Here is a 20,142-nt window from a genome sequence, read left to right as displayed (position 1 = left end):
CGCAGGTCACCATGTACCCGCAGGTCACTAACCATGTACCCGCAGGTCACCATGTACCCGCAGGTCACTAACCATGTACCCGCAGGTCACTAACCATGTACCCGCAGGTCACCATGTACCCGCAGGTCACTAACCATATACCCGCAGGTCACCATGTACCCGCAGGTCACCATGTACCCGCAGGACACCATATACCCGCAGGTCACCATGTACCCGCAGGTCACTAACCATATACCCGCAGGTCACCATGTACCCGCAGGTCACCATGTACCCGCAGGACACTAACCATATACCCGCAGGTCACCATGTACCCGCAGGTCACTAACCATGTACCCGCAAGTCACCATATACCCGCAGGTCACCATTTACCCGCAGGTCACCATGTACCCGCAGGTCACTAACCATGTACCCGCAGGACACTAACCATATACCCGCAGGTCACCATGTACCCGCAGGTCACCATGTACCCGCAGGTCACTAACCATGTACCCGCAGGTCACCATGTACCCGCAGGTCACTAACCATGTACCCGCAGGTCACCATGTACCCGCAGGTCACCATGTACCCGCAGGTCACTAACCATGTACCCGCAGGTCACTAACAATGTACCCGCAGGTCACCATGTACCCGCAGGTCACTAACCATGTACCCGCAGGTCACTAACCATATACCCGCAGGTCACTAACCATGTACCCGCAGGTCACTAACCATGTACCCGCAGGTCACCATGTACCCGCAGGTCACTAACCATGTACCCGCAGGTCACCATGTACCCGCAGGTCACCATGTACCCGCAGGTCACCATGTACCCGCAAGTCACTAACCATGTACCCGCAGGTCACCATGTACCCGCAGGTCACTAACCATGTACCCGCAGGTCACTAACCATGTACCCGCAGGTCACTAACCATGTACCCGCAGGTCACTAACCATGTACCCGCAGGTCACTAACCATGTACCCACAGGTCACTAACCATGTACCCGCAGGTCACCATGTACCCGCAGGTCACTAACCATGTACCCGCAGGTCACCATGTACCCGCAGGTCACTAACCATGTACCCGCAGGTCACCATGTACCCGCAGGTCACCATGTACCCGCAGGACACTAACCATGTACCCGCAGGTCACTAACCATGTACCCGCAGGTCACTAATTATGTACCCGCAGGTCACTAACCATGTACCCGCAGGACACTAACCATGTACCCGCAGGTCACCATGTACCCGCAGGACACTAACCATGTACCCGCAGGACACTAACCATGTACCCGCAGGTCACCATGTACCCGCAGGTCACTAACCATGTACCCGCAGGTCACCATGTACCCGCAGGACACTAACCATGTACCCGCAGGTCACCATGTACCCGCAGGACACTAACCATGTACCCGCAGGTCACCATGTACCCGCAGGTCACCATGTACCCGCAGGACACTAACCATGTACCCGCAGGACACTAACCATGTACCCGCAGGTCACCATGTACCCGCAGGACACTAACCATGTACCCGCAGGACACTAACCATGTACCCGCAGGACACTAACCATGTACCCGCAGGTCACTAACCATGTACCCGCAGGTCACTAACCATGTACCCGCAGGTCACCATGTACCCGCAGGTCACTAACCATGTACCCGCAGGTCACCATGTACCCGCAGGTCACTAACCATATACCCGCAGGTCACTAACCATGTACCCGCAGGTCACCATGTACCCGCAGGTCACCATGTACCCGCAGGTCACTAACCATATACCCGCAGGTCACTAACCATGTACCCGCAGGTCACAATGTACCCGCAGGTCACTAACCATATACCCGCAGGTCACCATGTACCCGCAGGTCACCATGTACCCGCAGGTCACCATATACCCGCAGGTCACCATGTACCCACAGGACACTAACCATGTACCCGCAGGTCACCATGTACCCGCAGGTCACTAACCATGTACCCGCAGGTCACTAACCATGTACCCGCAGGTCACCATATACCCGCAGGTCACCATATACCCGCAGATCACCATGTACCCGCAGGTCACTAACCATGTACCCGCAGGACACTAACCATATACCCGCAGGTCACGATGTACCCGCAGGTCACCATGTACCCGCAGGCCACTAACCATGTACCCGCAGGTCACCATGTACCCGCAGGTCACTAACCATGTACCCGCAGGTCACTAACCATGTACCCGCAGGTCACTAACCATGTACCCGCAGGTCACCATGTACCCGCAGGTCACCATGTACCCGCAGGTCACTAACCATGTACCCGCAGGTCACTAACCATGTACCCGCAGGTCACCATGTACCCGCAGGTCACCATGTACCCGCAGGTCACCATGTACCCGCAGGTCACTAACCATGTACCCGCAGGTCACCATGTACCCGCAGGTCACCATGTACCCGCAGGTCACTAACCATGTACCCGCAGGTCACCATGTACCCGCAGGTCACTAACCATGTACCCGCAGGTCACCATGTACCCGCAGGACACTAACGATGTACCCGCAGGTCACCATGTACCCGCAGGTCACTAACCATGTACCCGCAGGTCACCATGTACCCGCAGGTCACCATGTACCCGCAGGACACTAACCATGTACCCGCAGGTCACCATGTACCCGCAGGTCACTAACCATGTACCCGCAGGTCACCATGTACCTGCAGGTCACAGGTCACTAACCATGTACCCGCAGGTCACCATGTACCCGCAGGTCACTAACCATGTACCCGCAGGTCACCATGTACCCGCAGGTCACCATGTACCCGCAGGTCACTAACCATGTACCCGCAGGTTACTAACCATGTACCCGCAGGTCACCATGTACCCGCAGGTCACTAACCATGTACCCGCAGCTAGGTCACTTACCATGTACCCGCAGGTCACTAACCATGTACCCGCAGGTCACTAACCATGTACCCGCCTCCAACACCTTCAGGAATGCAGGAAAGCTCCAAGTCCGGCTCATCTCTCAGTCACGTCCAACCAGTCCAACACATCCTGCATGTGATGAGGTCCCAGCCCCCAGGACACATCCCTGGCCGCTCCCAGCCCCCAGGACACATCCCTGGCCGCTCCCAGCCCCCAGGACACATCCCTGGCCGCTCCCAGCCCCCAGGACACATCCCTGGCCGCTCCCAGCCCCCAGGACACATCCCTGGCCGCTCCCAGCCCTCAGGACACATCCCTGGCAGGTCCCAGCCCCCAGGACACATCTCTGGCCGCTCCCAGCCCCCAGGACACATCTCTGGCCGCTCCCAGCCCCCAGGACACATCCTTAGCAGTTCTCAGCCCCCAGGACACATCCCTGGCCGCTCCCAGCCCCCAGGACACATCCCTAACCGCTCCCAGCCCCCAGGACACATCCCTGGCCGCTCCCAGCCCCCAGGACACATCCCTGGCCGCTCCCAGCCCCCAGGACACATCCTTAGCAGGTCCCAGCCCCCAGGACACATCCCTGGCCGCTCCCAGCCCCCAGAACACATCCCTAACCGCTCCCAGCCCCCAGGACACATCCCTGGCCGCTCCCAGCCCCCAGGACACATCCCTGGCCGCTCCCAGCCCCCAGGACACATCCCTAGTAGGTCCCAGCCCCCAGGACACATCCCTGGCCGCTCCCAGCCCCCAGGACACATCCTTAGCAGGTCCCAGCCCCCAGGACACATCCCTAGCAGGTCCCAGCCCTCAGGACACATCCCTAGCCGCTCCCAGCCCCCAGGACACATTCCTAGCAGGACCCAGCCTCCAGGACACATCCCTAGCAGGTCCCAGCCCTCAGGACACATCCCTAGCCGCTCCCAGACCCCAGGACACATCCCAAGCCGCTCCCAGCCCCCAGGACACATCCCTAGCAGGTCCCAGCCCCCAGGACACATCCCTAGCAGGTCCCAGCCCCCAGGACACATCCCTAGCCGCTCCCAGCCCCCAGGACACATCCCTAGCCGCTCCCAGCCCCCAGGACACATCACTAGCCGCTCCCAGCCCCAATGTGGCTGGGAGCCACATTGGGGCTGGGGGCCACATTGGAGCTGTGGGCCACATTGGGGCTGTGGGCCACATTGGGGCTGGGAGCCAAATTGAGGCTGGGGGCTACATTGGGGCTGGGAGCCACATTGGGGCTGAGAGCTACATTGGGGCTGGGGGCCTCATTGGGGCTGGGGGCCACATTGGGGCTGGGAGCCACATTGGGGCTGGGAGCAACATTGGGGCTGAGAGCCACAGTGGCACTGAGAGCCACATTGGGGCTGAGAGCCACATTGGGGCTGGGAGCCACATTGGGGCTGGGGGCCACATTGGGGCTGGGAGCAACATTGGGACTGGGGGCCACATTGGGGCTAGGGACCACATTGGGGCTGGGAGCCACATTGGGGCTGGGAGCAACATTGGGGCTGCAGGTCACATTTGGGCTGAGAGCCACATTGGGGCTGGGGGCCACATTGGGGCTGGGGGCCACATTGGGGCTGGGAGCCACATTGGGGCTGGGAGCAACATTGGGGCTGAGAGCCACATTGGGGCTGGGAGCCACATTGGGGCTGGGAGCAACATTAGGGCTGCAGGTCACATTTGGGCTGAGAGCCACATTGGGGCTGGGAGCCACATTGGGGCTGGGGGCCACATTGGGGCTGGGAGCCACATTGGGGCTGGGAGCAACATTGGGGCTGGGAGCCACATTGGGGCTGGGAGCAACATTGGGACTGGGGGCCACATTGGGGCTGGGGACCACATTGGGGCTGGGAGCCACATTGGGGCTTGGAGCAACATTGGGGCTGCAGGTCACATTTGGGCTGAGAGCCACATTGGGGCTGGGGGCCACATTGGGGCTGGGGGCCACATTGGGGCTAAGGGGCACATTGGGGCTGGGGGCACATTGGGGCTGGGAGCCACATTGTGGCTGGGAGTCACATTGGGGCTGGGGGCCTCATTGGGGCTGGGAGCCACATTGGGGCTGAGAGCCATATTAGGGCTTGGGGCCACATTGGGGCTGGGGACCACATTGGGGCTGGGGGCCACATTGGGGCTGGGGACCACATTAGGGCTGGTGGTAACATTGGGGCTGAGAGCCTCATTGGGGCTGGGAGCCACATTGTGGCTGGGGGCCACATTGTGGCTGGGAGCCACATTGGGGCTGGGGGCCATATTGGGGCTGGGGGCCACATTGGGGCTGGGGGCCACATTGCTGATAGCCACATTGGGACTGAGAGCCACATTGGGGCTGGGAGCAACATTGGGGCTGGGAGCCACATTGGGGCTGGGAGCAACATTGGGACTGGGGGCCACATTGGGGCTGGGGACCACATTGGGGCTGGGAGCCACATTGGGGCTTGGAGCAACATTGGGGCTGCAGGTCACATTTGGGCTGAGAGCCACATTGGGGCTGGGGGCCACATTGGGGCTGGGGGCCACATTGGGGCTAAGGGGCACATTGGGGCTGGGGGCACATTGGGGCTGGGAGCCACATTGTGGCTGGGAGTCACATTGGGGCTGGGGGCCTCATTGGGGCTGGGAGCCACATTGGGGCTGAGAGCCATATTAGGGCTTGGGGCCACATTGGGGCTGGGGACCACATTGGGGCTGGGGGCCACATTGGGGCTGGGGACCACATTAGGGCTGGTGGTAACATTGGGGCTGAGAGCCTCATTGGGGCTGGGAGCCACATTGTGGCTGGGGGCCACATTGTGGCTGGGAGCCACATTGGGGCTGGGGGCCATATTGGGGCTGGGGGCCACATTGGGGCTGGGGGCCACATTGCTGATAGCCACATTGGGACTGAGAGCCACATTGGGGCTGTGGGCCACATTGGAGCTGGGAGCCATATTGTGGCTGGGAGTCGCATTGGAGCTGGGAGCCATATTGGTACTGGGGACCACATTGGGGCTGGGAGCCACATTGAGGCTGATAGCCACATTGGGACTGAGAGCCACATTGGGGCTGGGAGTCACATTGGGGCTGGGAGCCACATTGAGGCTGGTAGCCACATTGGGACTGAGAGCCACATTGGGGCTGGGGGCCACATTGTGGCTGGGAGTCACATTGGGGCTGGGGCCCTCATTGGGGCTGGGAGCCACATTGGGGCTGAGAGCCATATTGGGGCTGGGGGCCACATTGGAGTTGGAGGCCACATTGGGGCTGGGAGCCACATTGGGTCTGGGAGCCACATTGGGGCTGGGGGCCACATTGGGGCATGGAGCCACATTGGGGCTGAGAGCCACATTGGGGCTGGGGGCCACATTTGGGCTGGGGGCCATATTGGGACTAGGGGCCACATTGGTGCTGGGGGCCACGTTGGGGCTGAGAGCCACATTGGGGCTGGGGGCCACATTTGGGCTGGGGGCCACATTGGGACAGGGGCCACATTGGGGCTGAAAGTCACATTGGGGCTGGGAGCCACATTGGGGCTGGGAGCCACATTGGTGTTGGGGACCACATTGGAGCTGAGAGCCACATTCGGGCTGGGAGCCACATTGGGGTTGGGGGCCACATTTGGGCTGGGGACCACATTGAAGCTTGGGGCCACATTGGGGCTAAGAGCCATATTAGGGCTGGGGACCACATTGAAGCTTGGGGCCACATTGGGGCTGGGGCCACATTGGGGCTGAGAGCCTCATTGGGGCTGCGAGCCACATTGGGGCTGGGAGCCACATTGTGGCTGGGAGCCACATTGTGGCTGGGGGCCACATTGGGGTTGGGGGCCACATTGGGGCTGGGGGCCACATTGGGGTTGGGGGCCACATTTGAGCTGGGGCCACATTGTAGCTGGGGACCATATTGGGGCTGGGGGCCACATTGGGGCTGGGGGCCACATTGGGGCTGGGGGCTACATTGGGGCTGATAGCCACATTGGAGCTGGGAGCCATATTGGTGCTGGGGACCACATTGGGGCTGGGAGCCACATTGAGGCTGATAGCCACATTGGGACTGAGAGCCACATTGGGGCTGGGGGCCACATTGGTGTTGGGAGCGACATTGTGGCTGGGAGTCACATTGGGGCTGGGGGCCTCATTGGGGGCTGGGAGCCACATTGGGGCTGAGAGCCACATTGGGGCTAGGAGCCACATTGGAGTTGGAGGCCACAATGGGCTGGGAGCCACATTGGGTCTGGGAGCCACATTGGGGCTGGGAGCCACATTGGGACTAGGGGCCACATTGGGGCTGGGGGCCACGTTGGGGCTGAGAGCCACATTGGGGCTGGGGGCCACATTTGGGCTGGGGGCCACATTGGGACTGGGGGCCACATTGGGACTAGGGGCCACATTGGGGCTGGGAGTCACATTGGGGCTGGGGGCCACATTTGAGCTGGGAGCCACATTGAGGCTAAGTGCCACATTGGGGCTGGGGGCCACATTGGGGCTGGGAGCCACATTAGGGCTGGGAGCCACATTGGGGCTGGGAGCCACATTGGGGCTGGGAGCCACATTGGGGCTGGGGGCCACATTGGGGCTGGGGGCCACATTGGGCCTGGGAGCCACATTGGGGCTGGGAGTCACATTGGGGCTAAGATCCATATTAGGGCTGGGGGACACATTGGGGGTGGGGACCACATTGAAGCTGGGGGCCACATTGGGGCTGGGGACCATATTAGGGCTGGGGTAACATTGGGGCTGAGAGCCTCATTGGGGCTGGGAGCCACATTGTGGCTGGGGGCCGCATTGGGGCTGGGGGCCACATTGGGGTTGGGGGCCACATTTGAGCTGGGGGCCACATTGTAGCTGGGGGCCACATTGGGGCTGGGGGCCACATTGGGGCTGGGGGCCACATTGGGGCTGGGGACCACATTGGGGCTGATAGCCACATTGGAGCTGGGAGCCATATTGGTGCTGGGGACCACATTGGGGCTGGGAGCCACATTGAGGCTGATAGCCACATTGGGACTGAGAGCCACATTGGGGCTGGGGGCCACATTGGAGCTGGGAGCCACATTGTGGCTGGGAGTCACATTGGGGCTAGGAGCCACATTGGGGCTGGGGGCCTCATTGGGGCTGGGAGCCACATTGGGGCTGAGAGCCACATTGGGGCTGGGGGCCACATTTAGGCTGGGAGCCACATTGGGGCTGGGGGCCTCATTCTGGCTGGGAGCCACATTGGGGCTGAGAGCCACATTGGGGCTGGGAGCCACATTGGAGTTGGAGGCCACATTGGGGCTGGGAGCCACATTGGGTTTGGGAGCCACATTGGGGTTGGGGGCCACATTGGGGCTGGGAGCGACATTGGGGCTGAGAGCCACATTGGGGCTGGAGGCCACATTTGGGCTGGGGGCCACATTGGGACTGGGGCCACATTGGGGCTGAGAGCCATATTGGGGCTGGGGTCCACATTTGGGCTGGGGGCCACATTGGGACTGGGGGCCACATTGGGGCTGGGGCCACTTTGGGGCTGGGAGCAACATTCGGGCTGGGAGCCACATTTGGGCTGGGAGCCACATTGAGGTTGAGAGCCACATTGGGGCTGGGAGCCACATTGGGGCTGGGAACCACATTGGGATTGGGGGCCACATTGGGGCTGGGACCACATTGTAGCTGGGAGCCACATTGGGGCTGAGAGCCACATTGGTGCTGGGGGCCACATTGGGGCTGGGGGCCACATTTGGGCTGGGGGCCACATTCGGGCTGGGCGCCACATTGGGACTGGGGGCCACATTAAGGCTGGGAACCACATTGGGGCTGAGAGCCACATTGGGTTTGGGGGCCACATTGGGGCTGGGGGCCACATTGGGGCTGGGAGTCACATTGGGGCTGGGAGCCACATTGGGGCTGGGAGCCACATTGGAGCTGAGAGCCACATTGGGGCTGGGAGCCACATTGGGGCTGGGGCCCACATTGGGGCTTGGAGCCACATTGGGGCTGGGAGCCACATTGGTGTTGGGGGCCACATTGGGGCTAGGGGCCACATTGGGGCTGAAAGCCACATAGTGCTGGGAGCCACATAGTGCTAGGAGCCTTATAAAGCTGGGAGTTTCATAGTGCTAGGAGCCACATATGGCTGGGAGCCACATAGGGGATGGGAGCCACATAGTGCTGGGAGCCACATAGTGCTGGGAGTCACATAGTGCTGGGAGCCTCATAGTGCTGGGAGCCACATAGTGCTGGGAGCCTCATAGTGCTGGGAGCCTCAAAGTGCTGGGAGCCTCATAGTGCTGGGAGCCACATAGGGCTGGGAGCCACATAGTGCTGGGAGCCACATAGTGCTGGGAGCCACATAGGGGCTGGGAGCCACATAGTGCTGGGCGCCACATAGTGCTGGGAGCCACATAGTGCTGGGAGCCACATAGTGCTGGGAGCCACATAGTGCTGGGAGCCACATAGTGCTGGGAGCCACATAGGGGCTGGGAGCCACATAGTGCTGGGAGCCACGTAGTACTGGGAGCCACATAGTGCTGGGAGCCACATAGGGGCTGGGAGCCACATAGTGCTGGGAGCCACATAGTGCTGGGAGCCACATAGTGCTGGGAGCCTCATAGTGCTGGGAGCCTCATAGTGCTGGGAGCCACATAGTGCTGGGAGCCACATAGGGCTGGGAGCCACATAGTGCTGGGAGCCACATAGTGCTGGGAGCCACATAGTGCTGGGAGCCTCATAGTGCAGGGAGCCTCATTGTGCTGGGAGCCACATAGTGCTGGGAGCCACATAGGGCTGGGAGCCACATAGTGCTGGGAGCCACATAGTTTTTTTTTTTTTTTTTTTTTTTTTTATTATTTTCTACCACAGACGTGGCCACACATTTACAATGCTAACCAGCATATATACATTTTCTTCTGTCCTCCATGGACAGGGTTAGAGAAGTGTTAAACATACAGTTCAAGGGTTTATTGAACACTCAACCACAGAAGGTGATTCGGTGCTTTTAAAATGCTAAGCTAACCTACATACGTAAATACAAAGATACACAGATTTACGTACGCCCTACATAAAGTATTAGATGTGTCTTTTACATAGAGTCATTAATGTACATTCACAAAGGTGAAATGTAATTCTGATCAGCTTCCATATTTGCTTTATACCCATACATATACATACACACACACACATACACATACATATATACACACATACATGCATTCACATACATTTGTCTCATTTACCCTGACAGGGTGAGGTAGCTGATAAAGAAACTAGTGTGCAATTAAGCACTTAATCACTGAAGGTGATGAAGGTGCTTTTACAAGCTCAGGTTATATAGTTACATCACATACATACATTGTATGATTGATACATTACATGGTCAATCTTGGGTACAAGTCCAATATATCATCAAGTGTTCCAGTACTCATATAGTAACTACAGAGTTCAGCATACCTTAGCCCAGGAGGGCGAAAGTCAGTCAGTATGGGACATTCACATAGTGCTGGGAGCCACATAGGGGCTGGGAGCCACATAGTGCTGGGCGCCACATAGTGCTGGGAGCCACATAGTGCTGGGAGCCACATAGTGCTGGGAGCCACATAGTGCTGGGAGCCACATAGGGGCTGGGAGCCACATAGTGCTGGGAGCCACGTAGTGCTGGGAGCCACATAGTGCTGGGAGCCACAAAGGGGCTGGGAGCCACATAGTGCTGGGCGCCACATAGGGGCTGGGAGCCACATAATGCTGGGAGCCACGTAGTGCTGGGAGCCACATAGTGCTGGGAGCCACATAGTGCTGGGAGCCACATAGGGGCTGGGAGCCACATAGGGGCTGGGAGCCACATAGTGCTGGGAGCCTCATAGTGCTGGGAGCCACATAGTGCTGGGAGCCACATAGGGGCTGGGAGCCACATAGGGGCTGGGAGCCACATAGTGCTGGGAGCCACATAGTGTTGGGAGCCTCATAGTGCTGGGAGCCACATAGTGCTGGGAGCCACTTAGTGCTGGGAGCCTCATAGGGGCTGGGAACCACATAGTGCTGGGAGCCACTTAGTGCTGGGAGCCACATAGTTCTGGGAGCCACATAGGGGCTGGGAGCCACTTAGTGCTGGGAGCCACATAGTGCTGGGAGCCTCATAGTGCTGGAAGCCACATAGTGCTGGGAGCCTCATAGTGCTGGGGGTTACATAGTGCTGGGAGCCACATAGGGGCTGGGAGCCACATAGTGCTGGGAGCCTCATAGTGCTGGGAGCCACATAGTGCTGGGAGCCTCATAGTGCTGGGAGTCACGTAGTGCTGGAAGCCACATAGTGCTGGGAGCCACATAGTGCTGGGAGCCACATAGTGCTGGGAGCCACATAGGGGCTGGGAGCCACATAGTGCTGGGAGCCACATAGGGGCTGGGAGCCACATAGTGCTGGGAGCCACATAGTGCTGGGAGCCACATAGGGGCTGGGAGCCACATAGTGCTGGGAGCCACATAGGGGCTGGGAGCCACATAGTGCTGGGAGCCACATAGTGCTGGGAGCCTCATAGTGCTGGGGGTTACATAGTGCTGGGAGCCACATAGGGGCTGGGAGCCACATAGGGGCTGGGAGCCACATAGGGGCTGGGAGCCACATAGTGCTGGGAGTCACATAGTGCTGGAAGCCACATAGTGCTGGGAGCCACATTGTGCTGGGAGCCACATAGTGCTGGGAGCAACATAGTGCTGGGAGCCACATAGCGCTGGGAGCCACATAGTGCTGGGAGCCACATAGGGGCTGGGAGCCACATAGTGCTGGGAGCCACATAGTGCTGGGAGCCACATAGTGCTGGGAGCCACATAGTGCTGGGAGCAACATAGTGTTGGAGCCACATAGTGCTGGGAGCCACATAGTGCTGGGAGCCACATAGTGCTGGGAGCCACATAGGGGTTGGGAGCCACATAGTACTGGGAGCCACATAGTGCTGGGAGCCACATAGTGCTGGGAGCCACATAGTGCTGGGAGCAACATAGTGCTGGGAGCCTCATAGTGCTGGGAGCCACATAGTGCTGGGAGCCACATAGTGCTGGGAGCCACATAGTGCTGGGAGCCTCATGGTGCTGGGAGCCACATAGTGCTGGGAGCCACATAGTGCTGGGAGCCTCATAGTGCTGGGAGCCACATAGTGCTGGGAGCCACATAGTGCTGGGAGCCACATAGTGCTGGGAGCCTCATGGTGCTGGGAGCCGCATAGGGGCTGGGAGCCACATAGTGCTGGGAGCCACATAGTGCTGGGAGCCACTTAGTGCTAAGAGCCTCATAGGGGCTGGGAGCCACATAGTGCTGGGAGCCACTTAGTGCTGAGAGCCACATAGTGCTGGGAGCCACATAGGGGCTGGGAGCCACATAGTGCTGGGAGCCACATAGTGCTGGGAGCCACATAGTGCTGGGAGCCACTTAGTGCTGGGAGCCACATAGTGCCTGGAGCAACATAGTGCTGGGAGCCACATAGTGCTGGGAGCCACATAGTGCTGGGAACCACATAGTGCTGGGAGCCACATAGTGCTGGGAGCCACATAGTGCTGGGAGCCACATAGTGCTGGGAGCCACATAGTGCTGGGAGCCACATAGGGGCTGGGAGCCACATAGTGCTGGGAGCCACATAGTGCTGGGAGCCACATAGTGCTGGGAGCCACATAGTGCTGGGAGCCACATAGTGCTGGGAGCCACATAGGGGCTGGGAGCCACATAGTGCTGGGAGCCACATAGTGCTGGGAGCCACATAGTGCTGGGAGCCACATAGTGCTGGGAGCCACTTAGTGCTGGGAGCCACATAGTGCTGGGAGCCACATAGTGCTGGGAGCCACATAGTGCTGGGAGCCACATAGTGCTGGGAGCCACATAGTGCTGGAGCCACATAGTGCTGGGAGCCACATAGTGCTGGGAGCCACATAGTGCTGGGAGCCACATAGGGGCTGGGAGCCACATAGTGCTGGGAGCCACATAGTGCTGGGAGCCACATAGTGCTAGGAGCCACATAGTGCTGGGAGCCACATAGTGCTGGGAGCCACATAGTGCTGGGAGCCACATAGTGCTGGGAGCCACATAGTGCTGGGAGCCACATAGGGCTGGGAGCCACATAGTGCTGGGAGCCACATAGTGCTGGGAGCCACATAGTGCTGGGAGCCACATAGTGCTGGGAGCCACATAGTGCTGGGGGTTACATAGTGCTGGGAGCCACATAGTGCTGGGAGCCACATAGTGCTGGGAGCCACATAGTGCTGGGAGCCACATAGGGCTGGGAGCCACATAGTGCTGGGAGCCACATAGTGCTGGGAGCCACATAGTGCTGGGAGCCACATAGTGCTGGGAGCCACATAGGGCTGGGAGCCACATAGTGCTGGGAGCCACATAGTGCTGGGAGCCTCATAGTGCTGGGAGCCACATAGTGCTGGGAGCCACATAGTGCTGGGAGCCACATAGTGCTGGGAGCCACATAGTGCTGGGAGCAACATAGTGCTGGGAGCCACATAGTGCTGGGAGCAACATAGTGCTGGGAGCAACATAGTGCTGGGAGCCTCATAGTGCTGGGAGCAACATAGTGCTGGGAGCCTCATAGTGCTGGGAGCCACATAGTGCTGGGAGCCACATGGGGGCTGGGAGCCACATAATGCTGGGAGAGACATAGGGGCTGGGAGCCACATAGTGCTGGGAGCCTCATAGTGCTGGGAGCCACATAGTGCTGGGAGCCTCATAGTGCTGGGAGCAACATAGTGCTGGGAGCCACATAGGGGCTGGGAGCCACTTAGTGCTGGGAGCCACATAGTGCTGGTAGCCACATAGTGCTGGGAGCCACATAGTGCTGGGAGCCACATAGTGCTGGGAGCCTCATAGTGCTGGGAGCCACATAGTGCTGGGAGCCACATAGTGCTGGGAGCCACATAGTGCTGGGAGCCACATAGTGCTGGGAGCCACATAGTGCTGGGAGCCACATAGTGCTGGGAGCCACATAGTGCTGGGAGCCACATAGTGCTGGGAGCCACATAGTGCTGGGAGCCACATAGTGCTGGGAGTCACATAGTGCTGGGAGCCACATAGTGCTGGGAGCCACATAGTGCTGGGAGCCACATAGGGGCTGGAAGCCACATAGTACTGGGAGCCACATAGTGCTGGAAGCCACATAATGCTGGGAGCCACATAGTGCTGGGAGCCTCATAGTGCTGGGAGCCACATAGTGCTGGGAGCCACATAGTGCTGGGAGCCACATAGTGCTGGGAGCCTCATGGTGCTGGGAGCCACATAGTGCTGGGAGCCACATAGTGCTGGGAGCCACATAGTACTGGGAGCAACATAGTGCTGGGAGCCACATAGTGCTGGGAGCCACATAGTGCTGGGAGCAACATAGTGCTGGGAGCCACATAGTGCTGGGAGCAACATAGTGCTGGGAGCCACATAGTGCTGGGAGCCACGTAGTGCTGGGAGCAACATAGTGCTGGGAGCAACATAGGGCTGGGAGCCTCATAGTGCTGGGAGCAACATAGTGCTGGGAGCCACATAGTGCTGGGAGCCACATAGTGCTGGGAGCCACATAGTGCTGGGAGCCACATAGTGCTGGGAGCCACATAGTGCTGGGAGCCACATAGTGCTGGGAGCCACATAGTGCTGGGAGCCTCATAGGGCTGGGAGCCACATAGTGCTGGAGCCACATAGTGCTGGGAGCCACATAGTGCTGGGAGCCACATAGTGCTGGGAGCCACATAGTGCTGGGAGCCACATAGTGCTGGGAGCCACATAGTGCTGGGAGCCACATAGTGCTGGGAGCCACATAGTGCTGGGAGCCACATAGTGCTGGGAGCCACATAGTGCTGGGAGCCACATAGTGCTGGGAGCCACATAGTGCTGGGAGCCACATAGTGCTGGGAGCCACATAGTGCTGGGAGCCACATAGTGCTGGAGCCACATAGTGCTGGGAGCCACATAGTGCTGGGAGCCACATAGTGCTGGGAGCACATAGTGCTGGGAGCCACATAGGTGCTGGGAGCCACATAGTGCTGGGAGCCACATAGTGCTGGGAGCCACATAGTGCTGGGAGCCACATAGTGCTGGGAGCCACATAGTGCTGGGAGCCACATAGTGCTGGGAGCCACATAGTGCTGGGAGCCACATAGTGCTGGGAGCCACATAGTGCTGGGAGCCACTTAGTGCTGGGAGCCACATAGTGCTGGGAGCCACATAGTGCTGGGAGCCACATAGTGCTGGGAGCCACATAGTGCTGGGAGCCACATAGTGCTTGGAGCCACATAGTGCTGGGAGCCACATAGTGCTGGGAGCCACATAGTGCTGGGAGCCTACATAGGGGCTGGGAGCCACATAGTGCTGGGAGCCACATAGTGCTGGGAGCCACATAGTGCTAGGAGCCACATAGTGCTGGGAGCCACATAGTGCTGGGAGCCACATAGTGCTGGGAGCCACATAGGGCTGGGAGCCACATAGTGCTGGGAGCCACATAGGGGCTGGGAGCCACATAGTGCTGGGAGCCACATAGTGCTGGGAGCCACATAGTGCTGGGAGCCACATAGTGCTGGGAGCAACATAGTGCTGGGAGTAACATAGTGCTGGGAGCCACATAGGGGCTGGGAGCCACATAGTGCTGGGAGCCACATAGGGGCTGGGAGCCACATAGTGCTGGGAGCCACATAGTGCTGGGAGCCACATAGTGCTGGGAGCCACATAGGGGCTGGGAGCCACATAGTGCTGGGAGCCACATAGTGCTGGAAGCCACATAATGCTGGGAGCCACATAGTGCTGGGAGCCACATAGTGCTGGGAGCCACATAGTGCTGGGAGCAACATAGTGCTGGGAGTAACATAGTGCTGGGAGCCACATAGGGGCTGGGAGCCACATAGTGCTGGGAGCCACATAGGGGCTGGGAGCCACATAGTGCTGGGAGCCACATAGTGCTGGGAGCCACATAGTGCTGGGAGCCACATAGGGGCTGGGAGCCACATAGTGCTGGGAGCCACATAGTGCTGGGAGCCACATAGTGCTGGGAGCCACATAGTGCTGGGAGCAACATAGTGCTGGGAGTAACATAGTGCTGGGAGCCACATAGGGGCTGGGAGCCACATAGTGCTGGGAGCCACATAGTGCTGGGAGCCACATAGGGGCTGGGAGCCACATAGTGCTGGGAGCCACATAGTGCTGGGAGCCACTTAGTGCTGGGAGCCACATAGTGCTGGGAGCCACATAGGGGCTGGGAGCCACATAGTGCTGGGAGCCACATAGTGCTGGGAGCCTCATAGTGCTGGGAGCCACATAGTGCTGGGAGCCACATAGTGCTGGGCGCCACATAGTGCGGGGAGCCACATAGTGCTGGGAGCAACATAGTGCTGGGAGCCACATAGTGCTGGGAGCAACATAGTGCTGGGAGCAACATAGTGCTGGGAGCCTCATAGTGCTGGGAGCAACATAGTGCTGGGAGCCTCATAGTGCTGGGAGCCACATAGTGCTGGGAGCCACATGGGGGCTGGGAGCCACATAGTGCTGGGAGAGACATAGGGGCTGGGAGCCACATAGTGCTGGGAGCCTCATAGTGCTGGGAGCCACATAGTGCTGGGAGCCTCATAGTGCTGGGAGCAACATAGTGCTGGGAGCCACATAGGGGCTGGGAGCCACTTAGTGCTGGGAGCCACATTGTGCTGGTAGCCACATAGTGCTGGGAGCCACATAGTGCTGGGAGCCACATAGTGCTGGGAGCCTCATAGTGCTGGGAGCCACATAGTAGCTGGGAGCCACATAGTGCTGGGAGCCACATAGTGCTGGGAGCCACATAGTGCTGGGAGCCACATAGTGCTGGGAGCCACATAGTGCTGGGAGCCACATAGTGCTGGGAGCCACATAGTGCTGGGAGCCACATAGTGCTGGGAGTCACATAGTGCTGGGAGCCACATAGTGCTGGGAGCCACATAGTGCTGGGAGCCACATAGTGCTGGGAGCCACATAGTGCTGGGAGCAACATAGTGCTGGGAGCCACATAGTGCTGGGAGCAACATAGTGCTGGGAGCCACATAGTGCTGGGAGCCACGTAGTGCTGGGAGCAACATAGTGCTGGGAGCAACATAGTGCTGGGAGCCTCATAGTGCTGGGAGCAACATAGTGCTGGGAGCCTCATAGTGCTGGGACTTACATAGTGCTGGGAGCCACAAAGGGGCTGGGAGCCACATAGTGCTGGGAGAGACATAGGGGCTGGGAGCCACATAGTGCTGGGAGCCTCATAGTGCTGGGAGCAACATAGTGCTGGGAGCCACATAGGGGCTGGGAGCCACTTAGTGCTGGGAGCCACATAGTGATGGGAGCCACATAGTGCTGGGAGCCACATAGTGCTGGGAGCCACATAGTGCTGGGAGCCTCATAGTGCTGGGAGCCACATAGTGCTGGGAGCCACATAGTGCTGGGAGCCACATAGTGCTGGGAGCCACATAGTGCTGGGAGCCACATTGAGCTGGGAGCCACATAGTGCTGGGAGCCACATAGTGCTGGGAGCCACATAGTGCTGGGAGCCACATAGTGCTGGGAGCCACATAGTGCTGGGAGCCACATAGTGCTGGGAGCAACATAGTGCTGGGAGCCACATAGTGCTGGGAGCCACATAGTGCTGGGAGCCACTTAGTGCTGGGAGCCTCATAGGGGCTGGGAGCCACATAGTGCTGGGAGCCACATAGTGCTGGGAGCCACTTAGTGCTGGGAGCCTCATAGGGGCTGGGAGCCACATAGTGCTGGGAGCCACTTAGTGCTGGGAGCCACATAGTGCTGGGAGCCACATAGGGGCTGGGAGCCACATAGTGCTGGGAGCCACTTAGTGCTGGGAGCCACATAGTGCTGGGAGCCACATAGTGCTGGGAGCCACTTAGTGCTGGGAGCCACTTAGTGATGGGAGCCTCATAGGGGCTGGGAGCCACATAGTGCTGGGAGCCACATAGTGCTGGGAGCCACTTAGTGCTGGGAGCCACATAGTGCTGGGAGCAACATAGTGCTGGGAGCCACATAGTGCTGGGAGCCACATAGTGCTGGGAGCCACATAGTGCTGGGAGCCACATAGTGCTTGGAGCCACATAGTGCTGGGAGCCACATAGTGCTGGGAGCCACATAGTGCTGGGAGCCACATAGTGCTGGAAGCCACATAGTGCTGGGAGCCACATAGTGCTGGGAGCCACATAGTGCTGGGAGCCACATAGTGCTGGGAGCCACATAGTGCTGGGAGCCACATAGGGGCTGGGAGCCACATAGTGCTGGGAGCCACATAGGGGCTGGGAGCCACATAGTGCTGGGAGCCACATAGTGCTGGGAGCCACTTAGTGCTGGGAGCCACATAGTGCTGGGAGCAACATAGTGCTGGGAGCCACATAGTGCTGGGAGCCACATAGTGCTGGGAGCCACATAGTGCTTGGAGCCACATAGTGCTGGGAGCCACATAGTGCTGGGAGCCACATAGTGCTGGGAGCCACATAGGGGCTGGGAGCCACATAGTGCTGGGCGCCACATAGTGCTGGGAGCCACATATTGCTGGGAGCCACATAGTGCTGGGAGCCACATAGTGCTGGGAGCCACATAGTGCTGGGAGCCACATAGGGGCTGGGAGCCACATAGTGCTGGGAGCCACATAGGGGCTGGGAGCCACATAGTGCTGGGAGCCACATAGTGCTGGGAGCCACATAGTGCTGGGAGCCACATAGTGCTGGGAGCAATATAGTGCTGGGAGTAACATAATGCTGGGAGCCACATAGTGCTGGGAGCCACATAGGGGCTGGGAGCCACATAGTGCTGGGAGCCACATAGTGCTGGGAGCCACATAGGGGCTGGGAGCCACATAGTGCGGGGAGCCACATAGTGCTGGGAGCCACTTAGTGCTGGGAGCCACATAGTGCTGGGAGCCACATAGGGGCTGGGAGCCACATAGTGCTGGAAGCCACATAGTGCTGGGAGCCTCATAGTGCTGGGAGCCACATAGTGCTGGGAGCCACATAGTGCTGGGCGCCACATAGTGCTGGGAGCCTCATAGTGCTGGGAGCCACATAGTGCTGGGAGCCACATAGGGGCTGGGAGCCACATAGTGCTGGGAGAGACATAGGGGCTGGGAGCCACATAGTGCTGGGAGCCTCATAGTGCTGGGAGCAACATAGTGCTGGGAGCCACATAGGGGCTGGGAGCCACTTAGTGCTGGGAGCCACATAGTGCTGGGAGCCACATAGTGCTGGGAGCCACATAGTGCTGGGAGCCTCATAGTGCTGGGAGCTACATAGTGCTGGGAGCCACATAGTGCTGGGAGCCACATAGTGCTGGGAGCCACATAGTGCTGGGAGCCACATAGTGCTGGGAGCCACATAGTGCTGGGAGCCACATAGTGCTGGGAGCAACATAGTGCTGGGAGCCACATAGTGCTGGGAGCCACATAGTGCTGGGAGCCACATAGTGCTGGGAGCCACATAGTGCTGGGAGCCACATAGGGGCTGGGAGCCACATAGTGCTGGGAGCCACATAGTGCTGGGAGCCTCATAGTGCTGGGAGCCACATAGTGCTGGGAGCCACAAAGTGATGGGCGCCACATAGTGCTGGGAGCCACATAGTGCTGGGAGCAACATAGTTCTGGGAGCCACATAGTGCTGGGAGCAACATAGTGCTGGGAGCAACATAGTGCTGGGAGCCTCATAGTGCTGGGAGCAACATAGTGCTGGGAGCCTCATAGTGCTGGGAGCCACATAGTGCTGGGAGCCACATAGGGGCTGGGAGCCACATAGTGCTGGGAGAGACATAGGGGCTGGGAGCCACATAGTGCTGGGAGCCTCATAGTGCTGGGAGCAACATAGTGCTGGGAGCCACATAGGGGCTGGGAGCCACTTAGTGCTGGGAGCCACATAGTGCTGGGAGCCACATAGTGCTGGGAGCCACATAGTGCTGGGAGCCACATAGTGCTGGGAGCCACATAGTGCTGGGAGCCACATAGTGCTGGGAGCCACATAGTGCTGGGAGCCACATAGTGCTGGGAGCAACATAGTGCTGGGAGCCACATAGTGCTGGGAGCCACATAGTGCTGGGAGCCACATAGTGCTGGGAGCCACATAGTGCTGGGAGCCACATAGTGCTGGGAGCCACATAGGGGCTGGAAGCCACATAATACTGGGAGCCACATAGTGCTGGGAGCCACATAATGCTGGGAGCCACATAGTGCTGGGAGCCTCATAGTGCTGGGAGCCACATAGTGCTGGGAGCCACATAGTGCTGGGAGCCACATAGTGCTGGGAGCCTCATGGTGCTGGGAGCCACATAGTGCTGGGAGCCA

At 59.3% G+C, this 20,142-nt stretch overlaps 1 protein-coding gene across 1 annotated transcript in view; it reads right to left on the bottom strand.

The window, feature by feature from the left end:
* Positions 1 to 3,972: 3,972 nt before the first annotated feature.
* The window catches only part of LOC123764598 (nascent polypeptide-associated complex subunit alpha, muscle-specific form-like), a 34,297-nt gene continuing 18,127 nt past the window's right edge, over positions 3,973 to 20,142 (bottom strand). The window contains exons 3-7 of the mRNA XM_069314707.1: positions 7,577 to 8,896; positions 6,767 to 7,514; positions 5,427 to 6,490; positions 4,855 to 5,343; positions 3,973 to 4,771 (exon numbers count right to left, since the gene is read on the bottom strand). Coding sequence (XP_069170808.1) covers positions 3,973 to 4,771; positions 4,855 to 5,343; positions 5,427 to 6,490; positions 6,767 to 7,514; positions 7,577 to 8,896 — 4,420 coding nt within the window. The remainder of the gene's footprint in view (positions 4,772 to 4,854; positions 5,344 to 5,426; positions 6,491 to 6,766; positions 7,515 to 7,576; positions 8,897 to 20,142) is intronic.

The sequence above is a fragment of the Procambarus clarkii genome, chromosome 79, assembly GCF_040958095.1.
Source record: "Procambarus clarkii isolate CNS0578487 chromosome 79, FALCON_Pclarkii_2.0, whole genome shotgun sequence".
Classification (NCBI taxonomy): domain Eukaryota; kingdom Metazoa; phylum Arthropoda; class Malacostraca; order Decapoda; family Cambaridae; genus Procambarus; species Procambarus clarkii.
The sequence above is the reverse complement of the archived record's forward strand: the minus strand, read 5'-3'. Positions and strand labels throughout refer to the sequence as shown.